The 23,521-nt window shown below is 58.9% G+C and overlaps 1 protein-coding gene across 3 annotated transcripts in view; it reads left to right on the top strand.

Annotated features, from left to right (window-relative positions):
• Positions 1 to 305: 305 nt before the first annotated feature.
• GRM4 (glutamate metabotropic receptor 4) overlaps positions 306 to 23,521 on the top strand; it is a 114,643-nt gene continuing 91,427 nt past the window's right edge. For 2 of the 3 annotated variants that reach the window (XM_061397957.1, XM_061397956.1), the window contains exons 1-2: positions 306 to 435; positions 10,613 to 11,506. In XM_061397957.1, coding sequence (XP_061253941.1) covers positions 10,988 to 11,506 — 519 coding nt within the window. In that variant the 5' untranslated portion in view covers positions 306 to 435; positions 10,613 to 10,987. The remainder of the gene's footprint in view (positions 436 to 10,612; positions 11,507 to 23,521) is intronic. The other variant, XM_061397955.1, reaches the window with a different exon arrangement.

The following is a 23,521-nucleotide window of genomic DNA, read 5'->3' as shown; positions in this document are numbered from 1 at the left end:
TCCTTTTTCTCCTGCTGCCGTGCGGCTGCCGCGGCGCCGCCGGGCGCCCGCATCTCAGCCGGCGGCGCTCGCGGCTCGGCTCCCGCTCCACTGCCTTCCCAGCGCGGAGCCCTCGGCCGGACGCCGCTCCCGGAGCCGCTCCCACTCTCCCTCGCGCTCGGACGCCGAGCTCCGCGGCGGACGGAACCGAGCCTCCCGCCGCTCCCTAGCTCGCCGGCTCGCTCTCGGAGCAGCAGCCGCCCGCCGCGCGCTCGGAGGCAGCCCGGGCCGGGCGGCCGCCAGCTCCTTCCCGCTGCGTCCGGGACTCCGGGCGGCTCCTCGCCGGGATCGGTCCGCAGCGTCAGAGCCGCCCGCCGCGGCCCGGGCTCCGGCCACCGCGAGCCGCCAGCCTCCGGCCGCCGCCTCCCTGCGCCCCCGAGCGCTCGCCGGCGCGCGGTGAGTTGTGGCCCGCGGGTACGGGCGGAGGGGACGGCGCCCTCCGGCCTCGGGGGCGCGAGCTGCGGCGGGGACTCTGGGGTTCCGAGAGGTGGCCTCTGGCTGGCTCCCGCGCTCGGCGCTGCCCAGAGGAGGGCCGGTGGACCGGAGCTCTCGGGGCTGGAGGACATGGGACCCGGGGTAGAGGGTCTCTCCTCGGGGCTGGGACCGGGAGTGGGGCGGCGGGTCTTCTGCGGGTCCGGGGGAAAGTGTTCCTGTGCCTGGGGTTGTGTCGGGTTTCCCCGGCTGCGGGGTCGAGCCCGCGCTCAGGTGGGGACGGTGGCGTCAGTGCGCCCCCTCTGCGGAGAGGCAGGGCCGGCGGGGGCGCGGGCGGTTCTGTGTCCCGGTCCCCGCGGGTCTCTGGGCGGGAGGGCAGCGCCAGCCGTGCGAGCTCCTTCCCGCGGGCCGGCCCCGCGTCCCGCTCCCGTGGCGCCCCAGCGTCGCATTGGTCTCCGGCCGGCTCCGGCGCCCGCTGGCGCTCGGCGGAGGCGGGATGGGACGGCACCCCAGGGTCTGGGGTCTCCCCAGGGCCCTGGGACTTCGGGGTCAGGTGCTTCTCAGACACTCGGGACCGACCCTCTCTCGGACCCTGATGAACCTTTGCTTCTACGCGAACGCCCGGCGGGCAGCCGGCTGAGTTGTGTGTGTGTGTGTGGGGGGCGGTTTGGGGGGGGTCCCCTCCGGGGTCGGGCCGAGTGTGTATGTGTGTGTTGGGGGTTCCCCTCCGGGGTCGCGCCGAGTGTGTGTGTGTGTATGTGTTGGGGGTTCCCCTCCGGGGTCGGGCCGAGTGTGTGTGTGTGTGTGTTGGGGGGGTCCCCTCCGGGGTCGGGCTTCCCAGTCGCCCTGGAGCTGGAGGCGTCCCCTCCCTGAGCGGGGGCGGGGCTGGAGGTGGAGGCCCGACTGCGCGAAGCGCCCCCGCACCGGGGCGGTCTGAGGCTGTTTGTGCTGAAATGGGGCGGCAGTGGCGGCGCAGGGAGTCCTGAGGCCCAGCCTGGGAGCGCCCCTCCCCCAGGCCTCGAGCGACACCCCCGCCTTCAGACTTTCGGCCCTTGTTGGAGGAGGGTCCTTGTTTCTCCAGCCGCCACCGCCTCCCCACCCCCGCCCCCGTCCTGCTCACCCTCCTCGCCCTGGTGCGGGAGAAAGCTGCTCTGCGGGACTGCGCCGGGCTCGCCTAATGGGGTGCCCCGAGCCACGTGTCTCTTGGAGCTTTGGTGAGTCTGTCTGCTCCTCTGTCAGTCTGGCAGAAAGCCCGATGATGGTGGAGGGAGGATCGTGTGTGTTTGTGATCCTCATATTCCTCCCCACTCCATTCTGGGGTGAGGGTGGAGGCTGTGGGCTGCCGGTGGGGGGGCAGCTCTGTAAGAGTCTCCATATGGGGCACCCTGTCCCCACAGCCTCCCTTCGCTGGGCCAGCTCATGCTGGAAGTGAAGAATGTTCTAGTCCCCACTTCCCCTTCCCCAGGAGACTCCCTGGCCCCCACTTTCTCCCCGGCTCCGCTTGGGGTCCTGGGCCTCATGCACTGGATGGGTGCCTCTGCTCTGCGAAGGCTCAGAGCCTGAGGTGGTGGGAGAACTTCCATGAGAAGGTGAGGATTTGCAGGAGCTTTTCTAGGGCCTCTCCTGATGTTGCAGAGAAGTCCCACAGAACAGTCTGGAGGCCCCTGGGTGTGGTCACCCAGTGGTCAGGGCAGGGGTCTTATTTCCTCTCCTGGGCAGGCCCTGGGGCTAGTGGCAAGGAGGCTACAGTGGGGAGTAGGGATCGGAGTCCCTGCCCCTCCCTGGGGCCCACGGAGGACCACTTTCCAGAGGGCCTTCCCAGCACCTACAGTCCTGTCCTTGGGGCGGGTGGAACCTTTGGTGATGGTGCCTCTGAGCCTCTGCCCACCCACCTGTGAATTTGGTGACCGCGGTCTTCATCTCCCCCCAACTTCTGTCATTCTAGCCCTCAATCTCCCCTTAGCTGTCAACATCTTCACCCCTGTCAGGGACAAAAATATCAAAAAGTTCTTTTCTGAGGTCTGAATCACTTATAGGGCTCCCCTCCCAGGGGCATTTGGTTTCAAGAGTTGGAGAGGAGGAAGGCAGTGCTTAACCCAGTGGAGTGCTCTACTGGTGGTGGATTTCCAGGAGAGCAGTGAATGGGATATTTGGGGGGGCATGCAGTACATCCCGTAAAACAGGGCCTGAGCTGGCCGAGGGCGAGGAGGGCGCATGCCAGGGTTTGCACTAGCCTCTTGGCCTCTCCTTCCACCTGCCCCCTCCCCTTGCCTTCCTCTGTGTGGCTTCCTCCTCTCCAAGGCTGGGTGCCTCCCGGAGGCAGGCAGGCGGCTGAGGTCGGCAAGGGAGCCTTGGCAAGCAAGCCTGTGAGAGAGCAGTGTGCTGGCCGGGAGGGTCAGGGGGCAGCCCCCACCTGCTTCCTGAGGGGTCCTCTGCCCAGCTTCCTGCATGCTCAGACACACCCAAACCCGCCCTGCTGCAGGGGGACAGCTGGCACGAGATGGTGGGACCAGGACCAGCCTTTATAAAGACTTCTGAGCTTTATAATTACAGCCCCTAGACATATCCTCTCCCCCAGATCAGCGTGGAGCCGGCAGCCCCTAATTACCACCCGCCCCAAGACATCTGCCCACCCCGGCTGTCCTCCTCTGCTCAGCCTAGCACCCCATTTTCCAGTGGGCAGGCCCCACTGAGAGCCTGGGCAGCTGGGCCCGCCAGCCGCCGGCTGGAAGGTTATCTCACTCCTGCAGAGTGCGGCTGCCTGTGCCACCCGGAGGAGGCATGGGGGCGCTGGCATCTGGGCGCTGGCCCGGCTCGCTGGGGCTGGCAGAGCTGCCGACAGCCCAGGCTGACCTGAGGGAGGAGGCCGGGGGGGCTTCCCCCGGTGGGCAGTGGGCCCGAGCGGAGGGCACCAGCTTCTGGTGCCTCCTGCCTCTGCCCCCCTCCACCCCCCCAGCCTGGTGCTGGCTCCTGAAAAGAGCAGGGAGGGCTTGTGTCTCGGTCCACTCTGCCCTAGTTAGCAGGGGACTATCAAAAATTAATTTCGAGATCTCACTGCCTTTGGCCCTTGCCGGCATGCAGACTGCCTTGGCTCCTGGGCGCTCTAGTTCTTTCCCTGCTGTGCAGCTTCTGGCTTCCCTCAGTTCTCTGCCCAACCCCAGGCTGCAGCTCTGCCTTCCCAACGCACTTCCTTCTCCCTTCCAGGCCTGGAGTCAGGCTCTGGGCATCTGCCTCACACCCTCCCTTCTCTTTTCCTGCCGGAGCCTGGCTCCTGAAAGGGAGGCTTAGGAACTTAGGGACTTGCTCAGGGAAGGATGCAGCCTGCCCCCCCAGCCTCCAGCCCACAGGCCTGTCCAAGTTTTTGTTGGCTCCTTGGGAAAACCGAGCACCACAAGGATAGTGAAAATCACCCCTTAAATTAAAGTTCCTGTCGAAATGTTTTATTATCAGCCTCACCATTGAGCAATCTCATGGCAGCAGCGAGGCATAAATATATGTGTACACAAGTATATTAAATAAACTGGGGAATGTGGTGCATAATGACATTATCTGGACCCCATTCAATTAAGGCAGATATTATCTGTGGTAATTGGGAAATGCCAGCCTGTGATGACAGTTGGGCCGTTCTGGGCCGAGCCTGGCTGATGGGCAGGCTGCGGTGTCCCCCTGAGCCTCCCTCTTCTGGAGAAAGCCCCAGCCATCTGGGGGCTCTGATGACACTCCCAGAGAACTCAGCTGGCTGCTTGTCCCAGGCTGGGCCACCCGCATAGGGATCAGGAGGTTTGGGTCCTGCCCCATCCTCCACCTTCAACCCGCCCAGCCACCACCCTGTCCCTCAGGGGGGCAGAAACTAGCCTGTGGACCTGCGTCCTGGCTGGGCCGTGACTTCTAGTAAACATACCGCAGCGCTACAGGGTTATTTTTAGATTTGGATATAGAAGTAAAGGCTGGGGACTTGACCTGGATTCTGAAGTTTCTGGTGGGTGATCACTGCTCAGATGTCACAGCGCCTTCTTCATGCCCAACCTCAGGGTGGCTTAGGGTGGGGAGTCTTCCCCACAACCGTGGTTCTACCTGTGGCTGTGCGAGGCAGGAGGATTTGGACATGGACTCGCCAAGCTCGTGGGCCCCAGCTTCCCAGTGCAGTGCTGGGGTTCAGGAACGGGGACCGGAAGGAGGAGGAGAGAGAAAGAAACAGCATTAGTGGGAAGCCCTCAATAGCAACAGCTGCAAACAAAGACACTTGCCCCTTTGGGTGCTGGGCTAGAAAGCTGGGTGGTTCTGGCAAGAGGAGGTGGGGTGGGGTTGAGGTGGGAAGGAGAGGTCTGAGGGTTTGCATGGAGGTGGGGGCCGCTGCAGTAGGAGACACCGAGCAAGCAGGAGCTGGTGGCTAGCCCCTCTGCCCTGGGAGAGGGGGACAGTCAAGGCTGGGCATTTTCTGGGGCCTTCCCTGGTGGTTAAGACTCCGTATTTTTAAAGCAGGAGGTGCAGGTTTGCTTCCTGGTCAGGAAACTAAGATCCCACATGCTGTTGCAGCATGGCCAAAAATATTTTTTTAAAAAGGCTGGGCATTTTCTGGGCTGAACTGGTGGGCCCCAGTGCCAATGAGATATGCTTGCTTAGCCCTCCAACTGATGTGAACTGCTGTGGCCTGAGTGGGTGGCTGGCGTGGAGCCTGTGGTTTCTCTTGTCCTGAGTCCCTGGCTGCTGTGCTCAAAGTGGGCCCTGCTTTCTCTATCCATACTGTGGCCCACCAGGCCTTGCTTGGCTTTGTGCTTGGAGCCCCCCCCCCCCCCCCCGCCCCCGACCTCCTCTCCTGCTTCTCCGCCTTCCTACTGCTGTCCAGTCATCCTGACCTCCTTGCTGGTCCTTGAACAATGATTGCTAATTGTATGCTCACCTCAGGGCCTTTGCACTTGCTGGACTCTACCTGGGATGCTTTTCTCTCAGATACATGATTCATGCCCTTCCTGTTTTTAGTCTCTGTTCAAATGCCACCTCCTCTGAGAAGCCTTCCCTGACTATCGTTTCCTTCACAAAGCCCCTGCCCGGCCATTTCCTTTCTTCTCACCTGCCTTGTGTCTCTTCATAAGCCCTGGATCCCCATCTGTGTGTAGATGTATCTGTTGTCTCCCCTGCACCACCACTGGATGTGGGCTTAACAGGGCAGGTGTCTGTATCTGTTTTCACTCCCAGCATTTCCCCAGTGCTAAGAGCAGAGTCTGGCACACAGCGGGAGCTCAGTACACACTTGGTACACACTCGGATGGCATGTTGCATAACTGAAGGGTCAGGGATTATGTTTCACACCTGATCATATAAGCGAGTTGTAAGAATTCAGTGCAAGGTCTGAGTTCCACTCTGTGGACCTGGAATGCTGCTGCTGCCCCCCGCCCCCTGCCCTGGGTCCCCACTGGTGAGGGTGGCGCTACGCTGGCTTGGGGCAGGGACCTGCCTTTGGTTGTTGATGGAGAATTGCCTGTGTTCTGAGCCTGGAGCCAGGCCCTGGGGATGCAGAGATGAAGGTGATGCTGTCCATGTGGCCCCAGACGTGCTCCCAGGCTCACCAGTGTCAGATAACCACGTACAGAGAGAGGCTTTAGGGCATTAACCGTGGAGGAAAAGGGCCCCCGCCCCCACTGTGGCCTCCTTCTTGCTCTTAGAACATGGCTCAGCCTGGGCGAGTGCCTGCGAGCAGGGCTGCCCTTTCTATTCATCTAGAAATAGATTACCTGGGAGAGGAGGGTGGGAAGGGCCCAGGGATCATCCGTTCACGTCCCCACACCCGGGTGGGGGACACGAGGCGTGGTGCAGGCTGGGGCGCAGAGACATCAAGGTGAGGAGGACGTGGTCCCCCCAGATGTGGTCCATGTGGGGAGAGGGCTGTGCTGCTGGGGTTTGAGGAAGCTAGCAGAGCATCCCCTCTCCCAGGGACTCAAACAGGTGGAGGTTTGTTGCTGGTGCTGCTGGGGTAGAACGGACTTCTGATGACCTGCTCCCAGGGTCTAGGCCTTGCCCATTTGAGAGGAGACTGTCTAGCAAACCTCACCTCTGCCCAGCCATTGCAGCTCCCCAGGGGGACAGGAAAGAGGGGGGCCTCAGAAGTGGCCTGCAGTGCAGTGATTTCGGCCCGGACTCCCACGCAGGTGGGGCTGTGGGCGGTGGAGGAAGGAGGGGGGAGGCCTCAGGTTCTCTCTCATGGTTCCCTGTGGGGAGTGGAGCCCCAGCTCCTCCTTCCGTGGAAACGTGAGATGTGGGCCACAAGGCATCTAAACAGCTCAGGAGGTTCAATCCCGATCCTATTCACAGTCCCCCGAGTTCTCCAAGCACCTGGGCTGGGCCAGGCACTGCAGAGGTCAAAGTGAATCCAGCCCAGGCAGGTGCTGGAGGGAATTGGGGCAAGCAGAGAGGGAGGGGCCACCGCAGGTCCGGAGGCTCAGGAAGGTGGGGAGGGGGCGCTGGGGGCCCAGGGGAGCCTGCGGGACCCTCTCTGGGCCTGGCTCTCCTGGCTCTACCCTAGGGGCTGGTCTGCTGGCCTGCAGAGGAGCCGGAAGCCTGAGCGGGTGGGGAGGTGGGGAGGAGCGGGGAGGGAAGAAGATGCTCCCCACCCCTGGGAGCCAAGTGCGGGGTCCTTCCCTGTGTCGCTGTCCTTTATTTCATGTTTGAGAGAAGTCTGTTTCTTCTTTTGCTTTGGGAGAAGCAAAAGCAGCTCGGTGAAAACTAAATTGAAGTTTAGTAAATCGCAGCAGCTCTTCTGGTTGTCGGTTTGTGGTTTGTGGTTCTTTCTGGCCCAGGCCCTGGCTGGAGACGAAGGACTGAGGTTAGGCAGGAGAAAAGCCTGGAGTCCTGCTTGCTGAGGCCTGGAAGAGGTGGGGGTGGCCAGTTCCTCAGATGTCTGAGAGACCCTTGGGTTGTGGGGTGGCTGGGCTGGAGTGGGGTAGACTGCAACCATCTGCCGAGCACCCCCCCTCCCGCCCCTTTCACTGAAGAGAATGTTCTGGAAAAAGCCCACCGGCCAGTGAACTATTGCTTTACCCTGTGCCCCTCCTCCCTCCCTGCAGAATCTGGCAGGTGCCACAGAAGGAGGTGCTCCAGCGGCTGGGGAGTGGGGAGGGGGAGCGAGACTGAGCACCCGGTGGAGACTCACCTGGGGGTGGGCAGGCGCACCTGCGCAGTCCTGGTGAGTTCACCTGGGGAGGGACCCTTCCAGCTGTCCCAGAGCTGAGCTTTCCTGGCTGTTTTGGACCTGGTTGGGGGGTGGGCAGTGGTCTGAGGGCTCCCCCTTCCCCTGCAGAGGGAAGCGCCCATCCCTGGCGGGGGAGGGCGGATCAGGCTGGCTCCCGCCCCTCCCTGCCCTCCCCCAGCTTCTGTTCTGCTGGCTCCTTTCACTCACAGGTATTTTTACTTTTCCCTGGGTGCCTGTTATGCAGGATCAAAGCAAGCAGGGGAGGCTGACAGAGGCGGTGGTTTGCCCGGGTCTTGGAGGAGCTCAGAAAGGGCAGGCCTGGTGGGACTGGGGGCTGCAGAGGGCCCGCTGCAGGCGTCTGGGACCCAGTCGGTGGAGGGCGGCCTGGGGCCTCGATTCTCATCTCGCAAGTGCTTGCCTTTCTCCTCACTGAGACCTTCTTTCCACGTGCGCCTGCTTTCTCCTGCCTGCGGGGTGTGTGTATGTGTGTGTGTGTGTGTGTGTGTGTGTGTGTGTGTGTCTATTTGCTTATGTTTGGGCTCCGCTCAGCCCGGAGGTGCTCGGGTTTCAAGAAGAAGCTAGTGTTGATCCCTCATGAAGGATCTGGAAGCCTGAGAAGGCCCAACCGGCAGAAGCCGCTGTGTACTGGGTCTTGCAGCCTGAATCTGCCCTGCTGCAGCCTTGCTCACTGCCTGTCCCTATGCCCCAAATCCCTCTATTGAAATAAAAAAACCCACCCCTGACCTCCCAGGATGCCAGAGCTGGGCAGGGCCTGAGAGACCCTCTGGCAAGCCAGCGTGGTGGGGCGGTCAGGGCACTACACAAGCTCTGTGTTCCTGGGCTGTGTCACCACGTGAGGCTTGGTACCTCAGCTTCATCATCTGTGCAATGGGGCTAAAAATCCCACCTGGCTCATAGGGATGTGTTACCTGAGCCAATGTAGGCAGCGTGCCTGCCCGGTGCCTGGCGAACCGCGCTGTGTCGTCCTTCGCTGTTTTTTCTCCGTGGGGCACCGCTGGCATTTGGACAAGACCGTGCTTCATCATGGACTGTCCCGCCCACGTCCCTGCCTGGATGCAGGCTAGTAGCTGACTCCCTCCCTTCATGGTGATGACTGAAATGCCCCACAGGGCCAGGATGGCCTCCGGACTGTGTCTTATTCCAGCCCGTCCATTTTACAGATGTTAAAACTGAGGACTCCCTGGGGGACAAGCGTGGCCTCCAGCAGGGCAGCAGTAGGACTGCAGGGTGGGCTGGGACTCCTGCTCTTTCTTGTCTGAATTGCTTAGAACTGGCCTTGGCAGCCAGCACCCCACAGCACCCCTCACTCCCCAGAGCCACCTGGGAGAGGCCTCAGACAACTCTCACGGAGGTGTGAGTGCTCTTGAGGGGTCCGCATGGGTGTAGCTGCCCCTTGCCTGTATTTGACAGATCTTCAGCCCTCCCCAGAGCACTGACCCCCAGCCCTAGGTCACTGGGTCCTGGCTTCCCCAGGCGCTCTCGGCATGACCAGTGCTGGATTTGAGTCCTCACCCGCCTTGAGTGGGAAGTCACCTGGTCTCTCTGGGAGACTGCTTCACCTGCAGAAGGCTGCTGAGGAGAATTACAAGCCCTCCTCTTGGCCTCTGAGGAGCTAATGGAGGGGGCAGCATTTGGATGAGGGGCGAGGTATGAGGTGAGTGTCCAAAAGACGCTCACCGGAGAAGCCCAGGAGCCAAGGCTGGATCCTGGGGGGCGGGTCCCCATGCTTCCCTGCCCCTTCCAGAGCCCTGGAAGCCTCTGGTGGGGGGATGGTGGCTCTGAGACCCCCACTTGGTCTTCATGGAGGGGCCAGGTCTCCAGCGAAGCCTCCCAACCCAAACACAGGCTCTTTCACACGATTGGGGAGACCGAGGCACAGATCGGGCGAGCGGCTCCTGGTCTTCATTTGACAGATGCACAGGGAAGGGGGCCTTGAAGTCGTCCCCCCACCCCAACCCCGCCCTGACTCTGCTTTCAGCCTTTCTCCCCGGGGCCTCCCAAGTCGAGGGGAGGGAAGTTGCTGGCACTGAGGGAAGGCTGGGCCCTGGGAAGGAAGCCCTGGGGAAATTAGCCCAGATTAGCAATGAGAATGAGGAAGAGCTGGTGTTCTCTCCTCTCCCCTTGCAGATAAATATTTAATCACAACAACAATAATAATGATGGTCATCATAATAATGTGCACTAGCTCAGGCCAGAACCTGAGCCCCCTCTCAGAGGGAGGAAGTGGCAAAGAGAAATGGAGAGATAAAGACCCCTGGGGTGGGGTGGGGGGCCCAGCAAGTGAAAAGGAGCCTTCGCTGGGTTGACCCTCTGGTGGGGTAGCAGGGCAGCTGGGGTGGAAATGGAGGGTCCACCCTCCCCAACTCCACCAGCCCCAGCTTCTCTTGGCCTTCAGACTGAGCAGCTCCCAGCCTGACTTCTTCTGAGGCCGTTTTCTTTCCTCATCTCCAAGTCCTCAAGGAACCTGTGTGTCTGGTTCCAGAACTGGGGGCTGGGCATTGGGTTCCAGGCGGCGTTCGCCCCCTGTGTGACTTGGGCCAAGTGCTCTCCTGCTTTGGGCCTTGGTGTTCCTATCTCTGAAATGGGTTGTGTCCAGCGGGGCCGGTTTTTGCGCGCTTGCTCCTTCCTGTGGGTGCCTGTTGAGAGGAGACCCCTCTTCTTCCTAGGTCTCTGGAGGTTCCCTGGGGTGTGTTCTCTGAGACCTCTGGTCTGGTGGCAGTGGGCACCAGGAACCTTCAGACATAACCCAGTTTCTGCCTTAAGTTCTCTCATCTGCACCAAAGTTGAGCGGCAGCAGAGAGGAAGCCAAGTTCAGGAGGTCTGTGGCGTATTTGACCACAACCTCCAGCATCTCCTGCTACCAGGCTCCTGATGAAAGATGCGAATAGCTAATGTCTTCTTGGGCTTCTCTGATTCTCTCTCTCTCTTTCTTAGGTTGGTAAGAGGAGAGCTCTGGAGCTGTTTTCTCCTTGATGCCAAGATCTGCCCAGCTAGGAGCACTCTCCACCTTTCACGGTCATCCACTGAGAACAGGCCTGAGGGACGTGGGGACCAAGACCAGAGCTTTGCTGCACCCCAGCTACTCCCTGCTGTCTGAGTGCAGCCGGTTCCACAACTGAGCATCGCCGGGGGCTGAGGAGCACCAGCACAGTTCTGGCCATTGGCCGCCCTCAGCCACCCTGCTGCTGAAGCCGCCCTGGAGAGACTGGTGGGGGCTGCTGTGCCCATGCTCGTCCAGGCCGTGGGGCCTGGGGCCCGCCAAGGCTAGGAGCGAGGCCTGCCATTCATGGGTCTCTAGGGGTTTCCGAGATGCCTGGGAAGAGGGGCTGGGGCTGGTGGTGGGCCCAGCTGCCCCTTTGCCTGCTCCTCAGCCTTTCCGGGCCCTGGGTGCCTTCCTCCCTGGGGAAGCCCAAAGGCCACCCCCACATGAATTCCATCCGCATAGACGGGGACATCACTCTGGGAGGCCTGTTCCCTGTGCACGGCCGGGGCTCGGAGGGCAAGGCCTGTGGAGAACTCAAGAAGGAGAAGGGCATCCACCGGCTGGAGGCCATGCTGTTTGCTCTGGATCGCATCAACAATGACCCGGACCTGCTGCCCAACATCACGCTGGGCGCCCGCATTCTGGACACCTGCTCCAGGGACACCCATGCCCTGGAGCAGTCGCTGACCTTTGTGCAGGCGCTCATCGAGAAGGACGGCACGGAGGTCCGCTGTGGCAGTGGCGGCCCGCCCATCATCACCAAACCTGAGCGCGTGGTGGGTGTCATTGGTGCTTCCGGGAGTTCCGTCTCCATCATGGTGGCCAACATCCTTCGCCTCTTCAAGGTTAGTGCCTGCCCAGCTCCTTTCCCCTCTTCTCCTCCTGAATCCCTGGGAGAGAGTGTGTTGCCCCCCAGTACCCACAGTGGTGCGTGAGAATCTGGGGCTGACCTGCGTGTGGGCAGAGAGAAGGTCCCAGCTCGGTGGTGCTGACCGTGGTGCTGAAACAGCACCTGCTGCAGGCAGCCTTTTGATCAACTCTGCTCCTCTGCGGGGAATTCTGAACCAGGAGGGAAAGGAAGTGCTGCTGAACAACAGGAGGGAGGAGGAGACAGGCGGACAGAGATATAAAAAAACCCCAGACAGATGGATGGACAGAAATATAGGTAGATAGAAAGGTACACAGGTTAAAAGATAGACGTAGACTGGAAGTGTGAATGTTGGAGATTGCCAGGGAGAAAAAGCAAGACTTTTGTTTTGACATTGTTTTCCAATAATTGCAATTCCCAAGAAAGATCTGTTTTTTTTCCTCTGGGTAGTTGAGAAAGCCCCGTGTGGCCCTCCCGCTCCACCTCAGGATTATAGTTAGAAAATGTGTCCTGGTTTTTTGCATGAGGCATTAGCTCTCACCCACAGTGACTGGAGCTGTGGACGAGAAAGGCCTGGAGGAGCGGGTGCCCTGGGTCCCCAACGGAGCTTCCCCGGCTCATTCCTTTCCTTCTGCCCCTCTTCCTTGCACACCTTTCTACCTTCTGGAGTCCCTCCCTGCCCCCTCTCTACCGCCCCCCTTCCTCTCTTCCTGGGGCAGGAGCTGCTGATTTGCAATTCAATTGGAGCCAAGTGCTTCGCTAAGCTGCTAAAACAACTGAAAGCTACCGGGTGGAGAGAAAAACATTACAAGCATTTTACCAATAATTATATGCCCGCTCTTCTCCGGGAGCCTCCTCGTTTGCTGTGTGTGTGTGTGTGTGAGAGAGAGAGAGAGAGAGAGAGACAGAGAGACAGAGAGACAGAGAAAGAGAGGGAAAGAGGACAGGGTGAGGGGGGAGGAAGGGAGGCGCAAAGGGAGCCTTTGTGTCCCTCCTTCACCCTCATGTTAGATTCTTGGGCGCTGGAGTTGGCTCCTTGTCTCCTCAGAGTCTCCAGAGTTAGGGAGTGGACAGAGAGCCTTCTTGGCCTCATGCAGGGCGGGAAGTGCTGAGGCTGGAGCCCTCTCTCCTGGGCCTTTTCTGGAACCTGTTTGCCCAGTCCCATGATGCATTAGTACTTGGGGGCATTTCTGGGGAGGCTAGGGTAGAAGTGGGGTGAATGGTGTGAGTGTCCCGTGTTGGCTGTCCTGTCTAGTGGAGCGGGGTTGGAACTTTGCCACGGGCTGGTCGGGGCCACGGGTGCTGTGCAGCCCTTGACTTGGGGCCTTCTTCCTGGAGTGCTGGTTTTGCTTAATGATCTGGATGAAAGCACTATTTTAATTTTAAAAACAAATGCATCATGAAGGATGCAAAATCACGATGCAGAAGGAGACTTGAAGGAAACTTTGCCTTGGCAGTGGACAGTTTGAACAACCCCTGGGGAGCAGTGTTGCCTTGGTCATTCATTGGTGGGGTGGGGACTGGGAACCTGGTCCAGCCCCTCTGCCCAATCCTGTAGTGAGGAAGACAGACCCAGAGGGGAGAGGGAGCAGGGCTCAGTGGTCCCAGCCCTGGGCCTACTGAGGTTTGGGCCAGCTGAGTCATCGTTTCAGCCCGCCTGCCCCGGGGTTGGGAGGGGAGGTGACCTGGGCCAGCAGGTGTCATGGAGCAGAGGCCGCCTATCTGAGTGGGCACAACCCCCCCCCATGAGAAGGCCAGACCACAGGTGGGGCTGCTGCAGTGACTCTGGGTGTTTCAGAATGTGTTTTCTAAGGACTTCCCTGGTGGTCCAGTGGCTAAGACTCTGAGCTCCCTATGCAGGAGGCCCCAGTTCCATCCCTGGCCAGGGAACTAGATCCCATAGGCTACAACTAAGAGTTTACAAGTTAGAACTAAAGATTCTGCATGCTGCAAAGACGATGGAAGAGTCCGTGTGCCACAACCCAAACCTGGCGCAGCCAAAGGAAATAAAACAGATACAAATAAATATTAAAAAGCGTTTTGTAAAAATGTTAAGACAACATGATCAGGCCCTTGGGGCTAAGACCTCAGTGAGGGTCCCACCCCACTGTCTCCCAGAGGAGACCTAGTGCCCACTTTATAGGGAGGTGGGAGACGTCAAAGGAGCTGAGAGGTGTCACTGGAAAAAGGGTCTAAGAAGGGCTGCTGTCAGCATCAGGCCTTGAAGCGGGTTCTGGAGGCCCCCTGCGGGAGTGGGCTGCGACTTCTGAGCTGACCCCTCCTAGGATGGAAAGGTCTCTGGTGAGGAGGCCTGGGGCCAAAGGGCCTCACCTGCCAGGGGACCTCAGGTGTTCCTTCTCCCCAGACCATCCGGTCACATGTGAGTGTGACCGTGGCCTCCGTTTTGTCTGCACCTCCTGAGATCACAGGGAGATGAGCGGGTGGGAGTGGGAGTCAGGAGACCCCCAGGCTCACGGAGACTGAGATGGGACTGGGAGGGAGAGGCTTGGGGGAAGAAAGCGGGGAACAGAGGGGGCTCTTGGGAAAGGAAAGTGGGGGAGAGGTGGGGGGGATGGGAGAGAGCCAGAAGGAGACAGCTGGCTGTGGTCCAAAGTCCCTGGGTCCCTTTTAACAGTGTTAATGTTCCAGGCTGGCGACAAGAGGGCTCCTCAATAATTAAACTGATAGAAATGAGAGGCTGGGCGAGAAACTGAAAAGCCATTTACAGAGGCAGAAAGATTGAACTTTGGGGAGGGAGGTCAGGAGCAGAGCCTTGAGCAGGAGAGGGTGAGGGAGGGGCCTCTCGAGGCTGGGGAAGCTGCCATCTAGGGGTCTGTTTCAGAGGGCACCGCTGTGCCCAGCCCGCTCCACCAAGGCCATTAGTGGGGCCTGCTGGGAACTCCCCCAGAGGCTGTGCTTACAGCTCTCTCCTTCCCCCACGAGGTAGATTTCTGGTACACAGCTCAGAGAGGGTGATTTCCTGCTAGGAGAATGCTCATAGGGTTCCATCAAGGCCAGGGTAGGAACAAAACTCACACCTGCCAGAGCTTGGAGGGGCAACTTGCGTCCGACAGCAGTGGACACTGAGCCCCGATTGAAAGATGGGCCAGGGCTGGGGGTCAGGTCCCAGACTGCCTCTGCAGAGCCACAGGGCTGGACGTGGGTCTCGAACCTAGGCCTTCGTTCAGGATCAGAAGCCCTGACTTTGAGGTGCTGTGGGTCTGACAGCTTGTATTCTTTAGCCTTCTATTCCCACCCCCACTTTCATCTTCATTTTGGCTCCATTCTCCTAGGACAGGGAATATTGATGCAGGTAAGGAATACATTTTGGAGGAGAGCCTAACCCAGAGGAAGTGGCTTGTGTGGTATCATGTTGTGGGGACAGCCCAGGTTCTGAAAGCAGTCAGGTCTGGGTTTGAATCTCTGTGCCACCAGAGTTACCTCACCATGTCCACCACATCCAGTCACTGTATCAGTCATTTACACCATAGTATGAATGAGCCAATCCGCTCTTTTCCTGAAAGCAATATTTCTGGGAGGAGAAAGGTCATAGGAAGTGGCCTGGAAGAAAGCAGTTTTCGAATCCTTGACCCTGTAAGAGCTCAGAAGGATCCAGAAATAATCGCATTGAGTCCCTCATTTTTGAAGTGGAGAAATAAGCAACTGAGGCTTGAAGATGGGAATATGAGCTAGAATGGTGATTAGGAAATTGGACACTGGAGGGACTTCCCCGGGGTCCAGTGGCTAAGACTCTGCACCTCTCATGTGGGAGCCCAGGTTTGATCCCTGGTTGTGGCACTAGATCCCGAGTGCTGCAACTAAGACCCGGCATCGCCAAATTAAAAAAAAAAAAAAAAAGAATTTGGACACTGGGGCCAGACCACTTTGCCACCTTGGCAGATCGTTTAGCCTGTTTGTGCCTCAGTTTCCTCCTTTGTAAAATGGGGGTGACAGTGGTCTCCTCAGCCGGGTGTAGGAATTAAGGGTTAATGTCCAGAAAAGACTTGCCTGGTCGGTGCCTGGCACACAGTCAGCCCGCAGGAAATGTCACTGCACAGCTTGTAGCCGGACTTTAAGTCAGCATGAGGGACTCCGTCGATGTGGAAGAGGCTGGACTGGGTGGGCAGGGGACAGACGGTGACCTTTGCGGCTGATCCTGGAGAGGCCCCACCATCTGCCAGGCAGTGCAGTGTGGAGCCTGAGTGGCCAGCATAACTCGCAGATAATGAGGGTTTCTGCTGTCACCACAGCGGGGCCTGAGCACTAGGGATGGGCTGGAGTGGAGGGAGGGCAGGAAGGGGCCGCAGGAGGGAGGGCGGAGGGGATGCTAGCCAGCAGGCGGGTGCAGGTGCCCCGCTTCCTAGGAGAGGCTGGGCCAGGACCGCGGATGCAGGGCGTTGGCCCTCTGTGTGCCGCGCCAGCCTGCCTGCAAGGGCCTGCCCCTCCTGGGGAGGGAAGCGCTAGGAGGGTTTGGGGTGCTTGGGCGTCCCAGGCGGCGCAGTGGTAAAGGATCCGCTCGCCGACGCAGGAGACGTGGGTTCAGCCCCTGAGTTGGGAAGATCCCTTGGAGGAGGAAATGGCAACCCACTCCAGTGTTCTTGCCTGGAAAATCCCGCAGACCGAGGAGCCTGGTGGGCTACAGTGCATGGGGTCACGAAAGAGTCAGACACGACTGAGACCCAACATGAAAGTGTGTTAGAGAAAGCTGCCTGCCGGGTGCTTGGCTGACCAGCCCAGCCAAGGGGAGACGTGGCTCAGCTGATACCAACGCTCTGTTGAGGACGTGGCTTTTCTGTCTTCAAAATGTTTGCGTTGCGCAAGCAGGAGTGACTTTGGAGAGGGCCCGCCCCCTCCCCCGCGGCCTGCCTGTCTGCCGTGAAGACAGCTTCATCTTTCTAGGGCCCAGGCAGCAACCTTGATGGCGTTTTGACCTCCCTCTGTGTGCTGTCACACACGCTGCGGGCTCTCCTTTTGAACGTGTCCTGGGAACTCCCCGCCACGGGTGCTCTCTCACCTGGGCCCTGCTGAAGCCTCTCTCTCCTCTCCCTGCTTCCAAACAGGTCTTTCCACAGGCAAACCTTTGCTCAGTGGCCAGAATGATTTTCCTCAAGGTCAAATCCATCCAGCTCACCCCCCACTTAGACTTTTCCTTGGCTTTGTGTTGCTCTTTGATTAAAATGCAAACCTCCACACTGCTGGCCAGTCTGAGAGACCCTGTGATACCTGGTGCCCTGACCGCATGTTTCAGCCTCTCCTGGGTGCACTCTGCACCCGTCCCACTGCTTTATGTTGCTTGAAAACACCGGCTGTTTTCCCACCACAGGGCCTCTGCACCTGCTTTCCGCTCTACAGCGGGACATTGTAATGTCCTCCTCCTACTCTGATGCCGATCCTTCTTATTCAACCTAAAGTTTAAATGGACTGTCTTCAGAGGAACACCGCCCACCCCCCAGTTATTCTATCTTATTTTCACATCTTCCCCGTCATGACCTTCACCACAGTTTGTAGTTACGTCCGTGTTTCTTTGTTTCCCTGTTTTTCTTGGCTTCTCCTCCGGCCTGCTGCCTGTTTTTGTACGACCTGTGAGCAGAGAATGGTTTCCGTGTTTCAGATGGTTGGAAAAAAAAATAAAAGCAACAAGTCATGACACAGGAAAATTATGTGAAATTCAAATTTCAGTGTCCGTAAAGTTTTATGGACGCACAGCCGTGCCTGTTCATGTACGCGCTGTCTAGGACTGCTCTTGAGCTACACCCTTGGAACTGAGTAGATGAGACAGACGCCATCAGCTGAGCCCTGCTGGCCTGTAAGCAGCACCTGTAGGACCCCAGTGGAGGCCAGGCCCATGGGGGCCCTCGGGAAATCTTAGCTGAATGGACTCATGGAGAGCAGGGCTCCCCCAGGTCTCCCCAGACTTTGCGATGATGGCAGGGTGGCCTGGTCTGCAGAGCCTGCGTGAGCCTCTGGCTGTGGGGCTGAGTGTAGCTGAGCCCGTCTTGCTGTGGGCTCCAGTCACTGCCTGCTGTCGCTCCTGGTGCCCACCGCTGTGGTGAGCCCTGGGCCACCTAGATGTGTTTGTCTAGATGTGTTTAGGCACTAAGTCATGTTAGACTCTGCGACTCTGTGGACTGTAGCACACCAGGCTCCTCTGTCCATGGGATTCTCCAAGCAAGAATACTGGAGTGGGTTGCCATTTCCTTCTCCAGGGGATCTTTTTGACCTAGGGATCGAACCCAGGTCTCCTGCACTGCAGGCAGATTCTTTAACCACTGAGCAGCCAGGGACACTGCACAGCACACCTGGTTGTGTTTCGTTGTTATTGTTCAGTCACTCAGTCGTGTCCAGCTCTGCAACCCCATGGACTGCAGCACGCCAGGCCTCCCTGTCCTTCACCATCTCCCGGACCTTGCTCAAACTCATGTCTATTGAGCTGGTGATGCCATCCAACCATCCCATCCTCTGTCGTCCCAGTCTTTTCCAGCATCGGGGGCTTTTCCACCCTCCAAATACCTCCAGCTCCTCTATGGAGTCCCTTTCACTTAAGGTTTTGTTCCCTGTTAAAACGTACCTCCATGTCCTACTGTTGGCTTTTATTAGAGATTTGTCCCAAGAAGTCTCGCTCCGCAAATGTGTGAGGAGTGAATGAGGGGTTCTCCTGAAGAGGTTGTTGGGGTACAGTAATCCCAGCATTCACACAGCACACTTCCTGCGTCAGGGCCTGCCCCAGTCCTCACAGCACCTACCCAGGGTCGGCGTGTGGTGTTTATCCCCGTTTTACAGATGCAGGGCTGAGGCACAGAGAAGCTAAGCGGCTTCCCCAGGTCACCGGCTAGTCAGTGGGGAGCTCGGGGAGGAGCCCCGGCAGCTGCATCTTTGTACCACTTGTTACTTTTGCCCTTCTGCTACTCTGTTGTCCTTCCTCTTGGCTATCAGGTAGGCTTGGTGAGACCTGGCCCCATGCTCTCTGTGCGGCCCCTGCTGAGCCTCAGTTTATGCATCTGTAAAGGAGTGTGCAGGTCCTCATCTGGCAGCAGGGATAATGTGGGCAAAGCCTTTAGCAGGTGCTTAGATGGTGCTGGTGTTGCCAGAGCAGGTTGGATGACACTGAGGGGTGAAGGCGGGGGAAGTGTGGGAAGTGACCTGAGGGTCACTTGGTGAGGGTGACTGTCAAGGGCTGTTCCCCTGGGGGGAGGATCAGCCCTCCCTCTGCTGTTACAGACTCTCCTTCCCCCAAACCCTAGGTGTCTCTTTGTGGTGGAAATCTGGGGAGGGGGGCCTCAAGAGCCAGGGTCAGGCCCAGGCCTGAACCGAGCGGGGAGCTGGGTGAGGGGAGGGAAAATGCAGCCCGGGGCTCTATCCGGAAAGTCCCTCCCTGCGGGTGGGGCGCTGCAGTACAGGCTGCATTGCCCCGGCAGCTCTCAAGCCTGGCGGCTCATCATAGTCACCTGGGAACACTGGACTCCTGGGCCTCCAGCTGCTGAGGAGCCCTGGGGCCCGGTCTGCATCTGCAGACCTGTAGGGAGGCTCGGTAGGCCGCTGGACAGACCTCTGAGCCCTCCTCCGTGTCCAGTGTTCCTGTCCCATCTGGCTTCTCCAGGGAGCGCTCCTGCCCACCCTGCAGCCCTCTAGAGCCCGCTTCCTCCCTGGTGTACCCTTCGGTTGCAAGACCTGTCTGAATATGGGAAGTTTGGGGGTGGAAGCAGGACAGTTTCAGCCCTGGTCACTGGATCAGCAAACAGGCTTATTATGAGGGATAGAAAGGAGTGAGTGGAGGCTTTTCAGGGCATCTGGGTCAACTTGCTGGAGATGCGCTGGAAGGAGGTGAGTGACACTGTGGAGGGGCTGAACCTGGGGAAACTCAAGTTCATGACTTCCGGTTTCTGGCTCCCTGTCCCTGATCTGGACCTTGGTTGACCCATGTGGAAGAATCCATTCACTGCGGGCTTCCCTGGTGGTCCAGTGTCTCAGACTCCTTGCTCCCAACACAGGGAGTCTGTGTTTGATCCCTACCCAGGGATCCCATATGCCTAGATCCCATATGCCTCAACTAAAGATTCCTCATGCCACAGCTGGAAAATAAAAAGATCCTGCCTGCTGCAATGAAGAGTGAAGATCCTGAGTGCTGCAGCTAAGACCTGGCATGGCTAAATAAATAAATAATACATATTTAAGAAAAGAATCCATTCACTCATTCGTTCATTGATTCACTCACTGAATCTGTACTGAGCATCTCCTCCGGGCCTTGCTCTGCTGGCACGGTGGTCTCCATCTGGCTGCACGTTGGAATCAGCTGGGGAGTGTAAAATACCCAGGTATCCAAGCCTCATCGCAGGAATTCAGGTTTAAATGCTATGAGACGGGGCCTGGGCTCCCCAGCTGATACTAATGTGCAACCCAGGTGGAGAACCGCCATGCTAAGCAACTTTATCCACCAGGAAACGAAGCAGATGGGGGCCGGGCCCTTGAGGGTTTCCATGTTTGAAGGGAAGGCAGGCAGTGAACAGGTAAAATGCGTAAATGTGTAATTGTCAGAGGGGAGCAGGTCCCTGCAGGACAAAGCCAGGAAGTGGCTGGAGAGCCATGGCGGGTGGGAGTGCCCGTTGAGAGGGGATGGCTGGAGGTGAACTTTTTTTTCTTTAAACTTTTTATTTTGTATTGGGGTATGGCTGATTAACAATGTTGTGATAGTTTCAGATGAACAGCAAAGGGATTCAGCCGTTCTCCCCAAACCCTCCCTCCCATCCAAGCTGCCACATATCATTAAGCAGAGTTCCATGTGCAACAGTAGGTCCTTGTTAGTTATCCGTTTTAAGTATAGCAGTGTGGACATGAGGAGGTGGACTTTTTGAAGAGGGGACATTTGTGTATAAACGTGAGCGAAGAGGGTTGTCCTGGGCTATCTGGAGGGAGAGAGGCGCAGGGAACAGCACGTGCAAAGGCCCTGGGGAAGACTGTGCTTTGTTGACCCAGGAGCTCAAGCAGGAGGACCCAGCGAGCTGGGGGCAGGGAGGGGAGGACCAAGTGGGCTCTAAAACCCATGTCCTGTTCCTTCTGTCTACAAAGGGTATGGGGGGGGGGCACCAGGACTTTGGTGACCTTGGCAAGTCACTGGTTCTCTCAGGAGTTCAGTTCCCTCACCTATAAGACAGGAAGGTGCTTCCTGACCAGTCCCTGTGAAGCTGCAGAGGCGATGGGGAGGAGACATAAGGACGGAGCCCTCCATGTGGGAGGCTTGTGCTTCCCCTGGGCTCTTCCTTGCTGCCACTCACTGCCAAGCCCCCGCTATCTATTCCAACTCCTCCCCCTGCATTTCCCACCCGCCCTCTGCCCCTGCTCTCCCCACCCACCCCCTGCTGGCCTGAGGACAAACAGAGCTGGAGACTAGAGGGAGACAGGTGGGGATCCTCAGGGGAAGTGGCAGTCAGTGGTTAAAGCCTGTGCCCTGGGCCAGATGGCCTGGCTCATACTCCTGCCCTGCCATTCATTATGTGAGAGGCATCTCTTTGTGCCTCAGTTTCCTTGTCTATAAACTGGAGCCCTTGTTGCCCTCACCTCACAGGGCCTTGTGAGGGTTACATGAGGAATACACAGAAAGTGCTCAGGGCGGTACCTGGCATAGAGACTCTGGATACTAGCTGAGTCCCTGGTCATGAGGGTCGGCCCACAGCAATGGCCTTAGAGGCAGCCACACAGTGGGCCCCTCAGATCCTGGCCCCCAGATCACTCAGCCTCTCTGGACCTCACCATCCATCTGTAAGTTGGGCAGAGTCACTACCTTTCAGGGTGCAGATGTTGAGTGATAAGAACGGGCAGCTGAAAGCATGGTGAGCGCACAGTAGGGTCAATAGTTTTGTTCTCTTCTGCTGTCAGCATCCAAGGGGCCTTTGGCGGGGCTGTGGTCTGAGCCACGGCAGGGTCGGGGCTCTGTGGGGTGGAGGGGCAGGTCACTGGCTTTCGTCTGAGAAATGACTGGTGAGCGCACCCAGGTCTCCCTGTGAGATGGCCCTGGGGTCCTCCCGACTCTCACACTGTTAGGTGAGGGGGATGGTAGGGTGTCTCCAGCTCCTCCCTTGGGGGAGGGCTGAGGGTTCCCTTACCAGAAGCCTTCCACAGCTCAGGGGCCTGCGTCCTGGGCCTGGCTCTGCTGCTGACTCATTGTGTGACCTTAGGTGGTTGGCTGCCCTCTCTGTGAGCCAAGGGCATGTGATTAAGTGGGCTCCGACCCTGGTCCTTTACCTGGAGCCTTCCCTGCAGGAGCACTCAGCTCACTCCCCAGGGTCCAGGCTGCCACCCTGGGCCTTCCTGGATCGTGGGCCAGGTTTTCCAAAGACCACCTCTGTGACTATGCCTCGACCAGGCCCTCCTCCTCGAATGCTCTTCTTGAGGTCTGATGGGCAGAGTCTGATTCCTCCAAGCCCTGACTCAACATCCAAAGGCTTTCCTGACCCCCAAGGGCTGAAATCCTGGGGGTACACTGGGGGTCTCTTCTGTGGCACTTGTGGGTCTCCCCGAAGTTCACCAGCATGTCAAGGGCAGGATTAGGGTGGTTCTCTCTTGGTCATCCCCTCATCCCCAGTGCCTGGCCTGAAGAGAGACAAATCAGGGAGCCTGCCAGCCTTGGGACCAGGTGTTGGGGAACTGGCCCTGCCGGGGCAGGGGCGAGGCTCTCGGGGCTGGGGGTTGAATCCACCACACAGCCCCCTGCCCACCCTGGAAGGAGCTGTGTGCTTTTCAGTCCCCCCCCAATTTATTAAACTAGCATGTTTATGACTGAGAAAATGAAAAGAAGGCATATTCTACTTTATATTCCCATTGACCTTTAGCTTGCCCCTGGCTCAGAGGCCCTGGGCTGGGCGGGATGAAGAGATGCAGGCACAGCCTTCGGTTGCTGGGGGAGGGAGCGGGGACACCCTTGGTCTGAGGCCCTCTTTCTGTGCCTGGGTGCGGCTCTCTGCCTCATTGTGTCTGTCGTTCTGTTTTCCTCCATGTCCTCCTCCTCTCCCTCCGGGTCCCTTCTGGACTCTCTCTGGCTCTGCCTGGCTCTCTCACCAGGTGACCTGGGGCAGCCTCCTTCCAGAAGTGTGGTTCAGGCAGGAGCTGGAAGCGGCTGCCAAGCCCACCTGCTCCTGGCCACGCACCCCCCAGCCTTGCGCCCATCCTGGACGCCCACCCACCTCACGCCCGACCCATGCAGGCTCCCCTCCCTTGACCCAGGGCGCCCCCGACAGAGCTCCAGAAAGCCCCTTGGAAGTAGGCCTGGCCAGGGTCAGGGCTCCACTTTGCCGGCCTGCGGGTGACTAGGGCTGCCTCTGCGTCCTTCCCAGCGGAGACCAGGCCAGGCACACGCGTGTGGGCCTGCTTCCAAAGGGGAATATCCCGGTTCGGCCACAGACTGCTCGGTGACCTTCGGCAGGGCACATAACCTCTCTGAGCCTAGTTTCCAGCCTGTGCGATGAGTTGGAACGCTGTAGAGCGGCCAGCCAGAGAAGGCAATGGCAACCCACTCCAGTACTCTTGCCTGGAAAATCCCATGGATGGAGGAGCCTGGTAGGCTGCAGTCCATGGGGTCGCAAAGAGTCGGACACGACTGAGCGACTTCACTTTCACTTTCCTGCATTGGAGAAGGAAATTGCAACCCACTCCAGTGTTCTTGCCTGGAGAATCCCAGGGACGGGGGAGCCTGGTGGGCTGCCGTCTATGGGGTCGCACAGAGTCGGACACGACTGAAGCGACTTAGCAGCAGCAGCAGCAGCAGCAGAGCGGCCAGCACCGGGCCTTGTACCCAGAGGTGCTGCTGGAGGGACCGTAGCCCTGGTGGGGGTGCCCTGTGCGCATGCGTGAGGCGAGGCTGGCGGCTCTCCCTGCCCCTCCCCCTCTTTTCCCTCCTTTCCCCTCCCCTCCCCCTCCCCGCCTCCCTCCCTCCTCTCCTCTCCCGCCTCCCTCCCTCCTCTCCCCTCCCGCCTCCCTCCTCCCTGGGCCTCGACTTCTCCCT

This window comes from Bos javanicus, chromosome 23 (genome assembly GCF_032452875.1).
Source record: "Bos javanicus breed banteng chromosome 23, ARS-OSU_banteng_1.0, whole genome shotgun sequence".
In the NCBI taxonomy this organism is placed as follows: domain Eukaryota; kingdom Metazoa; phylum Chordata; class Mammalia; order Artiodactyla; family Bovidae; genus Bos; species Bos javanicus.
Note: the sequence above shows the minus strand (reverse complement) of the source record. Positions and strands in the feature narration are given on the sequence as shown.